General features: G+C 41.9%; 1 protein-coding gene across 1 annotated transcript in view; it reads left to right on the forward strand.

The window, feature by feature from the left end:
- Positions 1-16,967, forward strand: part of kcnb2 (potassium voltage-gated channel subfamily B member 2) — a 70,644-nt gene extending 53,677 nt beyond the window's left edge. The window contains exon 2 of the mRNA XM_034560603.1: positions 14,988-16,967. Within this exon, the coding sequence (XP_034416494.1) occupies positions 14,988-16,967 (1,980 nt within the window). The remainder of the gene's footprint in view (positions 1-14,987) is intronic.
- Positions 16,968-16,973: the final 6 nt, after the last annotated feature.

Genomic DNA, 16,973 nt, shown 5'->3' on the forward strand with positions numbered 1-16,973 from the left:
GTTTGAACCTCTAACTAATAATTCTCAACTGTTACTCACTAAGAGCTGAAACCACGGTTATAAATTATACATAACTTTTTGCCTTTTAAAAGAATGAATAAATCTCTTGCCTCCCTCAAATCAACGTAATGCAGCAATTATGTATATATGTATATATATATATATATATATATATATATGTATATATATATATATATATATGTATATATATATATATATATATATGTATATATATATATATATATATATATATATATACATATATCTTTTTTATATTTTTTTTATTTTTATATGTGTAGAAGCTGTTAGATCAGAAACAAACAAAAACATATATTTATGAAGAAACAGCTGCAAAATGAAATGCTTATCACAGAAATTCCCCTTCTATATAAATTGACCTCATTGGCTCTAAGACTGAGACGGTATTTAAAGATGCTTACAGATTTAAAAGGGAAGATTATGTCACAGGACAAGGTCTCTATTTTACAACCTTTATTCAAGCCAAAGAAGAAATGCTCCTAGCTGCTTCTTCATCAAGATATAATTCACCATAAATCCCACATTAGATGGTTTTATAGTGTTTTCTCTCCGTGGTACGTAGGAATTATTAGGCTTATAAAATGTGATTGTTCCCGACAATATAGCAGTCTATGCAATAACAATGATTAACAGACCCCGGCGGTGCATTGTTACACCAACAAAAAATGTGTGATTGTTTATATCAGTTGTACTCGAATGGGGGTACGTCTACCCCTGGGGGTATGTGACGCTACTCCAGGAGGGTACGTGAGATTTGTGAAAAAATATATTTAAAATTATTATCCATTCAAAAAGCCTTTCAAAATAGTCTTTTAATACATTTTCAATAAAACATAAGTGTGTTCGTTCAGAAATTGAATTGTATATATTCTATATTAAATCAGACACTGATCTGCGCTGCGTATTTCATCTTTTTTTTCAAGCAAAAATGCTTTGCACTGGTTAGGGGGTACTTGGCTGAAAAATATATTTCACAGGGGGCACATATATGAAAAAAAAACCTTTAAACTATGAAAATGCAGCTAGCAGACACCGATACACAAATAGTGGGTGACATCTTTTGATCAACAGAACATCTTGACTAAAAGCAGAATACAGACTTCATAGAACTGCTGATTCACAGTATTTAGAGAGGTTTCCAGAGCTTCCAGAGCAAGAGGATGTCCTCCGTAACCCCCCGATGATCTGAAAGTAGCAGACAGCCTGACCTGGTACACTTCAGGGCCATCGTCAGCACCAGGCTCCCAATTAATCCTGATTGCATTAGGTTCTCAGGAGCTGTCTGGCAGCATTAACCTGCGTAGAGCTCATGTTCTCATGATCTCTACCCTTTCTAATAAGTGGGACCCTCCATCTCTGACAGAACTGTACACGTGTTATGTCTGTAGATTATATCATCTTTGTCAACACTGCTGATCCACTTCACAGTCCACTAATGGAGCACAGGAGTTCCTTCAGTAATAGGATTACGCATCCAAGAATGGCAGTGTGTAAAGGTGTAATTGTTTCTTCACTCTTCATTGTATTTTGGTCCAAGCACAATATGCCACACATCTTTCCACTGAGTCTTCCAAGCAGCATGAGCATTGATCATTTTTTCCCCTTGTTTCTGTATTATTTTGTGCATTCTGCTCTGTAGCGTCTTGCAAATTGTTTTACACTTGTTGTTACAGTGACTTGAATGGATTATTGTAGTAGGGTTGCAAAGCAAGACTTGTTTTTGCTATTGATTCTACTTTCTAGGTTTTTATCTGATTCATTATCTAAATAAATGCTTAAAATCGCGGTAATACCCATGAGATGGAGGTGAAATGTTATAGCCGTGGTCGTTGCAGATAGACCTGGTGGAGGTCTACACTCTACTGCGTGCACCTTTTAGTTGATTAAATGTTTAGTCTAAAAAGTCTGAATATAGTGAACGATTTCTAATTTTGTCCAACCATCACCCCAGAATCCAAAGATATTTAATTTACTATGAGGTAAAAGCAGAAAATCACACATGAGAAGCTGAAACTAAAGGGTGTTGATAATTATCATAATGCATGTAAACATTGCTGCTCTCCTCTACTCAGTTTTAGACTTGGTTTGTAGACTTCCATGAGGTTTCATTTAGATTTGTTATTGTACTACACAGCCTATGAGAGATGCTATTAGCAAGAGTGCAAAGGTCACGGTCAGCCACAGAGCGGGTTGGGAATTGGTGTCTTATAGCAGCCGTGCAGATGTTTGCCAACACGGGTGCTTAAAATGGGTCTTCCGCATGAAGTGCAGCATCTCTTCTAACGTGCCACTTTTCAATTTTTCATGTGTCCCGTTTTGTGCCACTCAAAGCGACTGAACCCCAGGGCAAGATGGCAAGATGGCAAGATGGCTATAATTTGTGTCTTTTGCCGTGTCTCCTCACGTATGTTTAACTCTCAAATTCTCTTCTTTTTTAATTTAAACCTTTATTTAACCAGGTGAATCCCATTGAGATTCAAAATCTCTTTTCCGAGGGTGACCTGGCTAAGACAGGCAGCAACATAAGAAACACATAGTTACAAACAACAAACACAGAACAAGACAAGTTAAAAGAAACTAAAAGTTAAGACAGTGATGTAACCAAGTTAATTTAAGAAACATTGAACTTTTTGGGAACCTGCCTCCATTTCTTTCATTTTATATTTAAAAGCAGTAAGTGGTATCAGTCCTTTGAGTTTCAAAGTATTCTGCAACATATTCCAGGATGAGGGTGCGGAGTTCACAAAAGCCCTTTTTCCCATTTGCGTTCTGGTTTTTGGGACAGTGAGCATCAGGAAGTCCTGAGAACGCAAAAAGTATTGTCACACACTTTTCTTCATGATGAAGACACACAGGTAGTTTGGGAGTAGACCAAGAATTGCCTTATAGATGAAGGTGTACCAATGACAGCGCCTACGGGTGACCAAAGCAGGCCATCCTACCCGAGAGTATAACTCACAGTGGTGAGTCAGAGCTTTACAGTTGGTAATGAACCAGTGAAGCACGTTAAGCCGTGTCCACCATACGAAGATAGTTAGCAGAGGCATGCATATAAAGAAGATCACCATAGTCCAACACAGGTAAAAAAAATAGTGACCACCAAAGGGATATTCTGTGGTCTACTCCGACAGTTTGAAAACAACATAAGTTTTGTCTTATCTGTATTTAAAACAAGTTTCAGTTGAAATAGGGTATTTATCTCACACCATGAGCCCCCACAGAAGGCTGTAATACCTGCAGCAGTGAACTTCACCCATGTTGAGAATCTAGCGTTAGCGTGTTGCAACACCAGAGGCTCTACTTTCACCTCTCCTCTGCCTCCTGCGGGGACCTGTGGTTCTGGGTGTTGAATCAACAGGGGCGTTCATACCATCCAACCTCAGGATGATTCAGGAAAGGTTTAATAGGATTTGAAGTCTATCTTTAGTACGGATATTTAGAGCGGTTCCTTCCCTCACATGAGAGGTGTTAGGAAAATTATCTAATTGCACAACTAGCTTTTCATTTTCAGCAGCCCCCCCCCCCTGATGCAGAAGTGTTGCGGTGGCTTATCGTCTTATATACACACAGATTTGTTAATCGTATACCTGCTCCGACACAGCTGTGCTGATTACCTGATTTGACTGGACCATAAGCCGGATGGCCACGCTGACTCATATTCGCAACAGACACACACACAAAAAAAAAATGGAAATTTGTTCAATTAAATCAATTCAATTTGATATATACATTTATGATTCCCAGATGATATATAGTGTATGCCTATAAAGCCTCACATAGCACAGAATTGTAAACTCGTAGTCTTGTTATAACATACAGTATTTGCTAATTCATTTTATCATGTGACTTTTAGAATATTATCTGTAAAATCCGTTCAAATTGTCCTATATTTTCATCCTCCCCCTTAATTCTGTGGTGCTGATTGCATGCGGTCATGTGTGTGTGTGTGTGTGTGTGTGTGTGTGTGTGTGTGTGTGTGTGTGTGTTTGTGGATTGCAAGTGTGTCCTCATTTGGATTAATTAAAGGAAATCTCCCGTGAAGAGTGGGGGCGTCTCAATCTGGCCTTCTCAAGGACAGGCAACTTATCAATAATATCAGAGCTTCCACCCCAACCTAGACACGAAACTACCACCAACTCAGATCTACACGTACACACACTGGCTTACCTCATTCTAACGCCATGGAAACAGTCACCCAGTGCCGCTACCAGGTCTGATCATCACTCTCATTTGCAGGGGAACAAAGGCTGTGATTGTCTGTCTGTTATCACAGCTCCCTTATCAGCACTCCCTGCTTTCATCTACCACGAAGCAGCACTCAGCTCAACTGCTCAGTCATTCATACCACCTATATTTTCTCCAAAGTCACATTTCTACTGTGGTTTGTTGGCGGTTCTTTTGTTGCCGAAGACCATTGAGTATGATCCAGCATGAGTCATTACTAAAGTCGGCATCATGGCACACTGCGCGGGAGAGAGAGCAGCATGTTTTTGTTTGATAGAATAGTTTCAGTGACAAAATAAGATACCCAAAGCCTTGATGGGCGCACAATCTCTTCTGATGTGATCCTGTGATGACCGCCGCCTTCCAGAAAGGAGAACCGGGGATTCCGTTCACAAGTTTCTATGGTTACGGGGACCAGCGTAAATATGTTGCTGACACCATGGCCCCTGAGCCTCTCTCTTTCCACGGGAGCAGACGGCGATGTCAAGGTGTTGTTCGGTAATTGGGAGGAAGAGGACCAAACTGAAATGGTTATTAAAAAAAGGACTTTAGAAGTTGGTGCAGGATTGGAAGCATCCGCAGTCATGTAGATGCTCTGATATATAAATTCACATTTAACAGGTTTCATGTCTATTTCTTAATTAGTGGTTTTGCTGTCTGTTGCTCCTGCTCTTGTGAATAGTCGTGTGTCTTGTTTCTCCTTCCGTGTCCGTCTCCCTCGTGAATATATTCATGCACACATCATCAGGGTGCATCTCATTAGAAAGGAACGCTGTCAGTTTGGTGTGTTTTTCGTGGTAAACATAGTTTGGGTTCATATTCACCCCAGTTTCCCAGAGGAAAGACAGAAAAAGATATTCCAGTGTGTGTTTGTGTGAGTGAAGCATTAAAGACAATGGATAGTGATGCAGGTGCAGGTCTGTCCTTGGAAGAGATGCTGAATAACAATAAATCAACCAAGCCACATTGGAGAGCTTTGCAACGCAAGCACATAACTAGAAAGAGACTTTGTGAGACGTACAATTGAGATTGACACAATGTGCACATTTGAAGCCAATAGTCAACAGTCCACATTTTTGTAGTGATGGTGGATGCTGATGTGGTGCAGAATATAAATAAAGGGGAGTGCCATTCAGGACTCATGGTTGTGCTTTATTCTTTATACTTGATTAGGATTAGCTCACTCCTCTGTGACCACTCTTCCTGCAGTCCCAAACGAGACAAAGAAAGAACGAAAGCTTGTGTTTTTAATTCTCTGCGTGAAGGATAGAGAGAGTAGCCAAGGGATTATTTCAACTCCTCTTTTGCGCATCAAAACTCAGGAGCTTGAAAGGGGAGTTCTCTCTCCACCCACAACTGACCTTGCAAAAAAGTGGCGAAAAAGTCCTTAAAGGACATTTCCACTAGTTGAATTCAGCGCCACAGGGAGGAGGAGCTCCCTCTTGTGGCTATACCTTGTCAAGCTCTCCCTAAACCACAAGGGACTACTCAAGGGAAACTAAAGCCAATGTAATAAATGCAACTTTAAACTAAAGTTTCCCCTGAACTGCAAATGTTATCTCATGTTGTTAGAATTCATCATAACGTTCATTTGATCTTTTTGCTTTGAAATCCAATGGACCAAGTGACCTCTCTTTACCCTGAAATCTGTCAGCTTCCTCCCGCTGCTCATGGGGCTTCTGTGGATCTCTCGGCTGAATGGTAAATTCACAGAGCTGCTTTCTGCTCAACTTGCGCTAGTAGTGCTGGGAGACTTACAGACTTTGACTCAGACAGCAACGTGTAGTCATTGAGGATAACAGCTAGAGGTATAAAGAGGGGAGGGGGAGGAGGAGAGAGAGAGAACAGGGGGGGATTCTCTTTTTCATGTGAGGGTGTAACACTGAGAGCTGTACGAGCCTGCTGAGTGCGGCCAAATGTGTTTTGGGATAAGAGAAAAGGGATTGTGAGAGAGCAAGAGGCATTTTACAAGCATTTGTGCTGTATGTATTGGTTTGTTTGTGTGTGTGTGTGTGTGTGTGTGTGTGTGTGTGTGTGTGTGTGTGTGTGTGCGTGCGTGCGTGTGCGTGCGTGCGTGTGTGTGTGTGTGCATATGTGTGGGAGGTGTTTTTCCTGTGAGGTTTACCCAAACTTATCTGTGAAGGAAAAGCACCCCAGAGAGGTGGCAGGCGAGGAATTCTTACATTTCTGGAAAGCACCACACACACACACACGCACACACACGTGCGCACACACACGCCTCTTCACCACCTTCCCATCCTCCCTCAGCCTCCAAGCTCAGATGGATGATGTTATCAGGAGACTCAGGGGTAGAGGAGCTTGTAAGATATTCTTCCCGTGTTGTTATCTGCATACATACAGACAAACCTCTGGAGCAGCCGAGCGCCCAGCAAGTTATTTGCAGCACTTGATGAATATGAACTTTTATGGCGTCCGGGCTGCGCGTTCGTTTCTCCTTCATTTCTCTGGTCTGTGGCTCTAGGAAGTGTTGATTATGTGGCTTTGGACGGATGATTAACACAGTGATCGCACTTAGCGGTATCTACACTTAGCCCTGTTGACTGCTCTCTCTGGCGCTCTCTCTCTCTCTCTCTCTCTCTCTCTCTCTCTCTCTGTCCCACCCTCTGCCGCTCTCTCTCTCTCTCTCTCTCTCTCTCTCTCTCTCTGTTATGTGTGTGTGTGTGAGAGAGAGAGAGAGAGAGAGAGAGAGAGAGAAAGAGAGAGAGGGAGAGGGAGAGGGAGAGGGAGAGGGTGACACTCCAAAAGAGAGAGACTCCAAACATAAGGAAGTTATCTATTGTGATTATGTTGTTGTCCTTTGGTGTTACGGCTTTCAAATCTGTTGTGCTTGCAGATATTGTATAATGATCATGTGTTTGTCTAGTTTGCACAAATACTGATCATGCTTTCTGGAAAAACCCTCATGTGCATGTACATGTGCATAAGTGTGTGGAGGGAACTCTCTGTATCTCTGATCTGCCTGCTGTTCTCTTCTCTCGGGGGGAGTCAGAAGCATATAGGTTATTAATGTTATCACGCCATAAGGGCCAAAGGCTTGTTCTCCACATGCACAGAAACATATGCACACGCACACATACTTTTTCCACTTTCACCACCATCTTTCCTGGCGGGGAAAGGACAAGCAGCAAGGACATTGTTTAAATTGTTTTCCAGTGTAAATATATATACCTAGATCATCAGAAAGATTTATTGTGATGGTAAGACATTGCCAAAGCAATTACACAGCAACAACGTAATGTTAACAGAATACAGAGGCATAGGAACAAGCAGACTTCCAGCCCGGGCTGTCTCACAGCTCATGTTTTTACGAATGTTACTACTACAGAATTACTTTTATTGAATTGTTGCCCACTAGGAGTAGAATACTGCTGGTTTTAAACCTATTAGGAATTAGTAATTGTAATTTGTAATTTTAAAATATAGTTTTGCGTCAGTGTACCTCACATTTAGTGCAGCCTTCTCTCCCTCGCAACGCCACCTCTGCCTGCGAGTGCATATTCTCGCTCCCTCTGTTTTCTTCCTGACATTTGTGTTGTGGAAGTCGCGGCCCGTGATTTGCTGCAAGGTGACTTAGAGGGCAATGGTGATGGACAGATTACGGAGGAAGGACAGAGAGAGCCAGATAAAGAGAGCAACAAAGATTGACGTGATTAGACCAATCAAGACGTCATACATGTCAGTTTGTTCTTTGCTTTAAATGCTTTGTGGCACAGTGTGCTTGACTTTTCTCACTGCCCTTCGTGTGAGGATTTTACATCCAACACTTAATTCACAAAACTGCTGAGTCGTCCACGGAAATAGCATCAGCACACTGAGGGAAATCTTTTTTTAATACCCCGATAAAGTCTGCAATCATATCTGTGCCGAAGACTATACTGGGAGTATAAATCTGATATCAGAGTAAGAGGGCTATGTTACAGGATCTATATAATAGGATGGACCTAGCATTAGGTATCTATTTCAGCTCAAGGATCCTATCGGAGCTATAAATAAATTTATTGATACACTTGATTGAGAAGGAGAGTTATGGAATGTATCCCAAGGTTGAGCTCCGAAATGGCCTTGATAGTGATGTAAAGTTTAGCATTGGAGGCTTAGCTGTCGCAAACGTGAGACCTTGAAATACATTGTTGGGCAGCCCGGTTATAAATGTTTCAGTTTACCTGAGTGCTGGTTTGCTGTGATGCAACAGGGGCTAAAAAAGCTGCCCCGGTCAGCATAGCTGGATGTCATGTTTATTAACTTGATAAAGTTGGATGGAAAAAACAAATCACAGTATACAATTGGATATGTTATTTCCATCCAGCTAATAAATGCATGTGAGTTTGGAAGGTCATGTCTTTTGATTATCCTTCCAAAATGTTTTATTTTAAAATGCGTTTATTTTCTTTTAACTTTAAAATGTTAGCATGCACAGCTAACTAGTTTATTATCACAGTAGTAATCTGGCATCAGCCTACATTTAAAGTCTAGTAGTATATTATTTCACTAACTACATTATTTTCTGGATTACAACACATTAAAACATCTCAGTTTTAGCTAATTAAATCTGCTAGCAAACCTCTCTAATCTGTGGTTTTAGTCTTAGATCAGTAAGACTTCTGTAATTGATTCGTTTTTTTGTGGGTTTTTTTCATGCTGAATGACTTATTTCCAAGAAATACTTGACATATCTCGTTCCACCACTGAGGATCCAGGACAGTAAACAGTCTTGATTTTGTCGAGTGATTATCTCGCAGACGGAGTCACAAGTCGATTGGTAGATGCCGAGCGGAGTGAACGGGCTGGGGTACAATTCAGTTAGTCTTTGTATTTGACACAGTAGAAAGAGGAAGTGGATAAACAGACAGACAAAACTTTCTTATGGCTGAACTTTTCCACTTCCCATGCGTATTTAGTTTAGTTCCATGTGACTGCAGAGTTAGCCAAAGAGTTTCTCAACGTTGCAGGTAGTCTGAATGTTCAGTGTCACTCCTCCCCCGAAAACAACAAACTTCTGGTTTCTCCTCCATACCGCCACAATGTGACTGCAACATCACAATCAGAGTCTGATTCTTCTTTATGCTGTTGCCAACTGTCAGCACTCACAGGGATTCATGCACTGGCACATTTCCCTGTAAATTAGCAATAGTCTTAATTGGGATTCTGGTCGTATGTGTCGTTTGAACAAACACTGACCTGGGAATTAACCAAAACTCATCTGTAATAGAGCGCCACACTCGGCTGTGTTGATGGTTCTAAGAAAGCGCTTTTGTGACACGTTATCGCACTCTATAAATATTTCATACTAGCCCACTTTCCTCCCTGTGGCAAAAAAAGGAAAAAGAAAGTAACACTCCAACCAATATCAGTATAAATAAAGCTTGGAAAACAGTGGAAGGCCTTTGAGTGGGAGAGTGAAAGGCCCACGAAAAATGTGTTTATAAGAATGGGAAGAAACGGGGACACAATGAAGTTTCGTGAAGAGATCAAGTACAGTGACCACGAGGGAATATACTCCACCGGGAACAGTGGAAGAACGTGTGCATGGTGGAGGCACATTATTCAGTGATGTAGACGGGCCATTTTTATTTTTATTTTATTTATTTATTGTTTCTTTCTCAGTTTTTTTTCTCCGATAATATTGTGACGAGGAATTAACTCAAGCACTCTGGAATCTGTGTGTGCGAGGCCTGTAATGCCGCTGATAAGAATTTCTTATTGATTAAGGTTCCTCTCAAAGGCTGTCCAATCAACTGATTGTTGTGCAGCTGAATGAACCTCACACTCTCAGCATATATAACATTGGCTGAAACCCTCTGTTACATGCCTCCACCAAAGATACCATGAAACTGAGAGAGACTTCAGTGTTTAAAGAAACTGTGTGCTGTTCAAAAAATCTACAAGAAAAATGGTTTACTTGCTAAGTTTGTATGACATGCTGATCGAAAGGAACCTGAAATCAAATGTGTGATCATGCTAATACTCCTGATTAAGGTTGCCCAGCCCAGGACACTTAATAGAGTCTAACTGACTGATGACTAATTACATTGTATGTGACACAGTATGGTGATGCTGCATTATGCAAGACAAATGGGTTATATCCACTGCAATTATTGACTGCACTGACAGCTGTCAGAGATATTATGAAAAGCTCAATAGTTGTTCTTGTAATGATAAGCCTTTGTTATTATGCACTAAACTCCCACTGGAGTTGCCAAATATAGTTGGCCAGATGGAAAGCCGTGTTTTCTTTCATCAGATATTGCAAAGTTATAAAAAAAAAGATAGAAATGGATACATTTCAATGACCATACACATATCGCACCAGTTTCAAGGGATTCAGTCAAATCAGTTTTGCCATTTCTTTCTCTCCAGTGCTTTATGAGCTCAACTATATTGTCGATAGACTAATGGCTTTAGAATTGAGGCCCAAATTGTAATAACTGTGGCATTCCTCCAAACCTATCTGAACAGTAACTGTGGGATAAAACAGTGGACGACCACCAAATATCACATTCCCCCTTGCTTTTCTCTCTCTGTCTTTTGGAAAGTTGGAATAAAAAAAGGCACTCAACCAGCAGAATAATGACAGAGTGGGAGGGAAGATGCCGTTTGTTGATTAATGATCATTCCCTCTAAAGGTGTGCGTATTCAAGTCATACTATCCATGCCTTATAAATCTCTTTTAAAGTATGCATGCCAGGTTCCCTAAGAAGCTATATTACATATTGACTCAATTATATTATTAATTGCTGGTAACAGAATCTTGGAGTCAGAGATTGCCATTTGGGACGTATTAAACCTATTGTAAACCTATTTCCAGCATATGAATCTGAAAAGTGAAATGCAAATGCCCTCTAGTTTATGTACACATAGTGTTATAGTTCATTAAATTAACAAATTATTTTTTGTTTTAAAGCATGCACAAAGCTGTGGCTTTGGTAGGCTCATCCTACTGGAAAAGATACAGTCTCATAAGATGAAATAGTGCACAAGTCAAGGGATCAATCCACATTACAATAACCATAATCACCTAGATTGATTTTGCGGGGAAAAAATTATCATACCTGAGGAATGGCTCAATTTGTCCGGAACAAATTGATGACTCAAGGGGAAGTAGAGAGGATCAGTGGGGACCTCAGAGGTTGATCGTGGTCCATAAGCGCTCTGAGCAAGGAGATCGATAGGGGCTTGCTGGCCATAATGTGACGTGTACACAATTAATAGCCTCCCCATAGCTGGCAGATGGGTCACTTGTGTAGGGTGAGTTTTTTTATTTTTTATTCCACAAAGCATCTTTTTTTCCTCAAACTAGGGAATGATGGGGATGCAGGCAGACGTAGGGGTGTAAAGGTGCGACCACAGGGCTGTCTGTAATGACAGGACAGTTAGTGGGAAGTTAGTGGGCCCATTGACTCCCTCCTGTGGGAACTGAAAAGCAGAGGCCCAAAGAAGAGGACTCTTAACTCAGTGGCTCCTTTGTCTTTCTGGATCAACTTCATACTCCCTTCTCAGGTGTCCCAGGGGATCTATTATTAAAGGAGCTGTAGAACTGAAATTGTGAGGGTGGGTGTTGGTGGATGAAGCGCGTTCACCCGCTTGATGCACAAAAGACATTCTCCTAAACTGCTGCCGACACTGTCCCAGGCACTATTTTTTTCAAACTGTCCCTTGAGGGATTTAGCCAGCTGTTTTTTCTTCTTGTGAAGACATTCGTCAAGTGATTTATTTTTTTCCTGGTGTGTTTTACAATTTGCTCAGGATTAAAGACCAAAGTGTTCAGGGAAGTCCTTAGAGTGTTTTCATACAAATAAAAGTCATGTGACGTTGAATAATGTTTGCTCTTTCTTCATCTCATTGTAAGTCTCAAAGTGAAGCCGTTTTCAACACATTCATGCAAAGCAATCTTTCGGTAGAATTGGTAAAGGGATGGTAAGAGCACCTGAATAGGCACAGACAACTAAAGCATGTCACACATTACCTAATCATCCTAAGACATTAACCTCTCTAAGCCAATCAGTCTCATGACTGGCCTGACGTCGACCTGACTGCATCCTGAGGTCAAAACCCTCACAGGGAAGATAGACAGATCATTTTTCACCAGTTTTCATCCCATTTATCTTACTCTTAGAACTGTTCAAATAATTTTCCCAGGCATTTTAAATTGTCCGGTTCAGTGAAATATCTTGTGTCTTGTCTAGTTTTCCTCTGCTGGGTCATTTCCAGGTCAACTGGCGTAGCTGCACTCATTTCCGTCTTTTAAGACAGCACTGCAGGCATTAGATGCTACACTGAATGCCACCGCACATGCAAATCAGGGGCAAAGATGACTGAGTCAGTAATGTATCTTCTTAACTACTCCCACGCAATTACTGCAGGTTAATGCAAGACACCTCAGGATTGCTCATCCTCATATTCAAATGCCATTTGGTGGTGTCTATGAGCAAGAGATGCATGGGTGTGTAGGAAGGTGAGATTGCATGGGTGTGGGTCATTGAAAACATTAATCACTTTCCCTCTCGGTCTGTGATTGTGTTCAAGTCCATCCATTCAGCTGCACAGTGCAGGTTCATTTGCTCCAAAGTGAAGAACAGTAGAAGATGAACTGTCTCTTCTGAGGCAGGTAATGTGAATCTATTTAAAGAATAATACTTACTTTACTAATTTAATTATCTAGCGCTTTTCTAGACACTCAAAGACGCGTAAAATATAATAAGAAAAGAAAAGAAAAGAAAAAATAGAAGAATAGTTGACCTCTAAAGAATGAGTGACCTTTAGCATGTGTTTTCATAAATCACGTTTATTCTTATACTTGTATCTGAATAACTCAGCTGCAAAAGCAACGCAATTTACCACCAGTGAGCCTGTATACTGATCAGAATCGTTATCTCATGCTCTAATCTACTCTTCTACCTTTGGAGCTGACGTGGTGCCACGGTGTTCAGCAACGGGAACACAAGCAAAGGTCTTCTGATCGGGGCTTGGCAACAGGGGGTGAGCCTCAAATGTGCTTGCCAAAAGGTTCAGGGGTATGGAAACTGTGTGCGTCCTTACTGTGACTCCAGCCTTTCAACTCGCTGTCAGGCCAGGCCCAGGTTGCCTCACTTAGCCGCTAATAGGTTTAACTTAATCAGCAGCAGCATTTATTTAGTGATAACACTTCTCTCCTCTGCTGAGCCATGACACCCATTTGTCTCTATTTTGCTATCTTTTTCTCTATCCTTATTTTCTGTTTTTCTCACCTAATAGAAGGAATTTCTTTCATCTATCTGCAGTGGCACAGGGCTGTGGCCCAGCGGGTCAGTGTTAGCTAGAGGCAAATTGATAGACTATAGAACACCTTTGAAAAATCCTTGAGCTCCATCCCTGCATGATATTCACTCGTACGTGATATTTGTTGAATTTGGGAAATCTCACAGGACACACACTGACTGTCTCCAGACTGCACTGTGTAAATGTATGTAAGATAATCAGTGTTCTGCAACTACTTGATGCAGTTTGTGATTAGTATTCAGGGTGCCTTGTTTTCCTATCTCGACTGAGACTGTTCAATCTTTATTCATTAGATTTCAATAGGTTTTATGTTGCGTGGGCCTTTACTCAGAAGAATGCACTGGCGTTCAGCTGATTGTTGTGGTTGTGCCTCACCACAGTGTGTAGGACAGACACCCTTCACCTGCGTGGGTTGAGACTCCTGGCTGAGCAGAGTTGAGCTGTAGGAACAGGACATCAACTAATCCCTGCAGCATTGTATGGATATATCTTTCCACTGGTAATAAAACATGGAGAGGTACTATAGAAATGAAGGTACGAATGATGAGAGAACTATGTAATTAATACTGTAATGTTACAGTCAAACACTCACCATATATTGCTTACACAACTCATTTTATAAATACCCAACCCAAGTAAGAACAGCTAAGGTCAGATTTAATCTTATCAATGTCAATAAATCCTGGTCAAGGTAAAGCGCTGCAGTTGAAACACAGCCTCATGCTGCGCTGACCTCTTGGGATTATGCAGGATATTCTTATCTATCGCTTTTACTGAACAGAAGGCACGGGAAACAATATCAAAGTATTAGAAATATCACAAGTGCACACAGAAGTTTAAAAAAAAAACTGGTTTGCAGTTATTTTTATTTTATCACTGAAAACAATGAATTATTCTGAGACAGATAAAAGGGATTTTAGACTGTTGCCAACAGGTAGAGCCACAATCCTTTTATCTATTGTAAATGGGTCCACACACACAAACACACTCCTCTTCTTCCAAAATAGATTTCTGACCTAGTTATTTTCCCCTTATTTAAATACCCCCCTCATGTAATTATCTAACCTGCAATGCTGCATTAGTTCAAAGATGTAGGTAGTCATTTGCTACTTTCTTTTGTCATTTTACAAATTGACATGCTATCTTACTTTGTCCATACAAACAATATTGGGACATGCATTCACATCATGCAGACACCTTTGATTATTCACAGTGTATCCCATATATGTAACAAACTACTGAATCATCACATGCTGATTGAGAAAGACAACAAAAGATCTATATTTCAAGTCAACATTTTATGGCTGAAGCCTAGTGTGTATTTGCAATAATTTGGAATATGTATGCTATTTTGCAGCGTATTAATAATGGCAATGAAAGTCACATGAACATAGACACATTTCTTGCAAGCCTGCTAATATTGTATTCCTCTCTGTTCTCTCTTGCAGATTCTAGCCATCATCTCAATCCTGTTCATCATCCTCTCCACCATCGCTCTGTCTCTCAACACCTTACCAGAGCTCCAGGTCACAGACGAGTTCGGCCATGCCAACGATAATCCACAGCTGGCCCACGTGGAGGCCGTTTGTATCGCCTGGTTCACCATGGAGTACGTCCTTCGCTTCCTCTCCTCTCCCAACAAGTGGAAGTTCTTTAAAGGCCCGCTGAATGTCATTGACTTGCTGGCCATCTTGCCCTACTATGTCACACTCTTCCTAACTGAGTCCAACAAGAGTGTGCTACAGTTCCAAAATGTGCGCCGTGTGGTGCAGATATTCAGGATCATGAGGATATTGAGGATCCTGAAGTTGGCCAGGCACTCCACAGGGCTCCAGTCTCTAGGGTTTACTTTGAGAAGGAGCTACAATGAACTGGGGCTGCTCATTTTATTTCTTGCCATGGGCATCATGATATTTTCCAGCTTGGTCTTCTTTGCTGAGAAAGATGAAGATGCCACTAAATTCACCAGTATCCCCGCCTCATTCTGGTGGGCAACCATTACAATGACTACAGTGGGTTACGGTGACATTTACCCACAGACTTTACTTGGAAAAATTGTGGGTGGGCTCTGCTGCATTGCAGGAGTGCTGGTAATTGCCCTACCCATCCCCATTATTGTCAACAACTTCTCTGAGTTCTACAAGGAGCAGAAGAGGCAGGAGAAGGCCATCAAGAGGAGGGAAGCTTTGGAGAGAGCCAAAAGGAATGGCAGCATTGTGTCAATGAACCTAAAAGATGCCTTTGCCCGCAGTATGGAACTGATGGATGTGGTGGTGGAGAAAGGAGAGGAAAAGACCTCGATGGACAACAACTTGTCGCCTAGCCGATGGGGCAGCTCAACCAGGCACGCCTCCTCAGAGACTGAGCTGAAATCTCCGGTTGAAGGAAACCCTGAGCCGCAAAGCTCCCCTCATCGCATCAACACTACTGGAAGTCTCCAGCGGACAAACCGGACCCCACAGTACCTTAATGCGCTGAAACTGGAGGAGATGTACAACCAGATGACCAAGTCACAGTCCTTAACCAACCTCAACACCACAAGCTCCATGAGCACTCTGAGCACAACCATGACCGCCCCTGTCTCGCCGAAGAAATCTCAAAGCCCCGAATTTACATTAAAAGAGGAAGTAGAGCTGGAGATGAAGGAGGTCCAACCCTCCTTTCCAGATAATTTTGCAGGCTGTTCATCAGACTTTGGAGAACAGGACTCCAATTCAGATGAAGAAGATGCTGAGCCCTGTCAAATCAGACACCCCAGGGCCCCACCCCACCTTGATTTAAGCCAACTGAGAGCCATTGATGACGACAGCTCTCCTGACATCATACTCAAAGATGGCCTCTATGAATCCGCCGACCGGGGTGACGGATCAGAGCTCCTCATAGAGGAAGGGGAGAGCTTTAACAGTGCTGTGGAGAATATCCAGAGCTCTCCAAGAGGGAATAACCCTCTTAAAATAAAGAAGTTACAGGTTAACTTCACCAAGACCTCTGCTGAAGGCCCGCTAACACCACCCAGCACTACCTCTGCTGGAGACATCAGCTCCAGCATCCTGGAAGATGAGACCCCAGAGGAGGAGACATCACCGCTCATCCCCAGTACAGAGGAGCTGCTCCCAGTCACAGAGGAGGAGACCTGCCCGTTGTCCCAGGAGAGGCTACAGGTAGACACCCCACCTGGCGATGAAGATCAAGCCACAGAGAACCACAAGGAGAAGCATCTGATGGCAGTGGCGGGAGCTGCAGTTGCACCTTTGTCACCTAAGACAGCAGCACAAAATTGCACCCAAGGTGTGGTCGGGGCAGGCGGGGAAGTCAATGCTGACAGCAACCAAAGTGGACATAAAGTAGAGAACCACATGTTTACAGCCGATATCCACCTGATACCCGGGGATGGAAGCCTCTCTCCGACCTGTGAAACCAGCATGTGACTGTAA

Source organism: Cyclopterus lumpus, chromosome 20 (assembly GCF_009769545.1).
Source record: "Cyclopterus lumpus isolate fCycLum1 chromosome 20, fCycLum1.pri, whole genome shotgun sequence".
Classification (NCBI taxonomy): domain Eukaryota; kingdom Metazoa; phylum Chordata; class Actinopteri; order Perciformes; family Cyclopteridae; genus Cyclopterus; species Cyclopterus lumpus.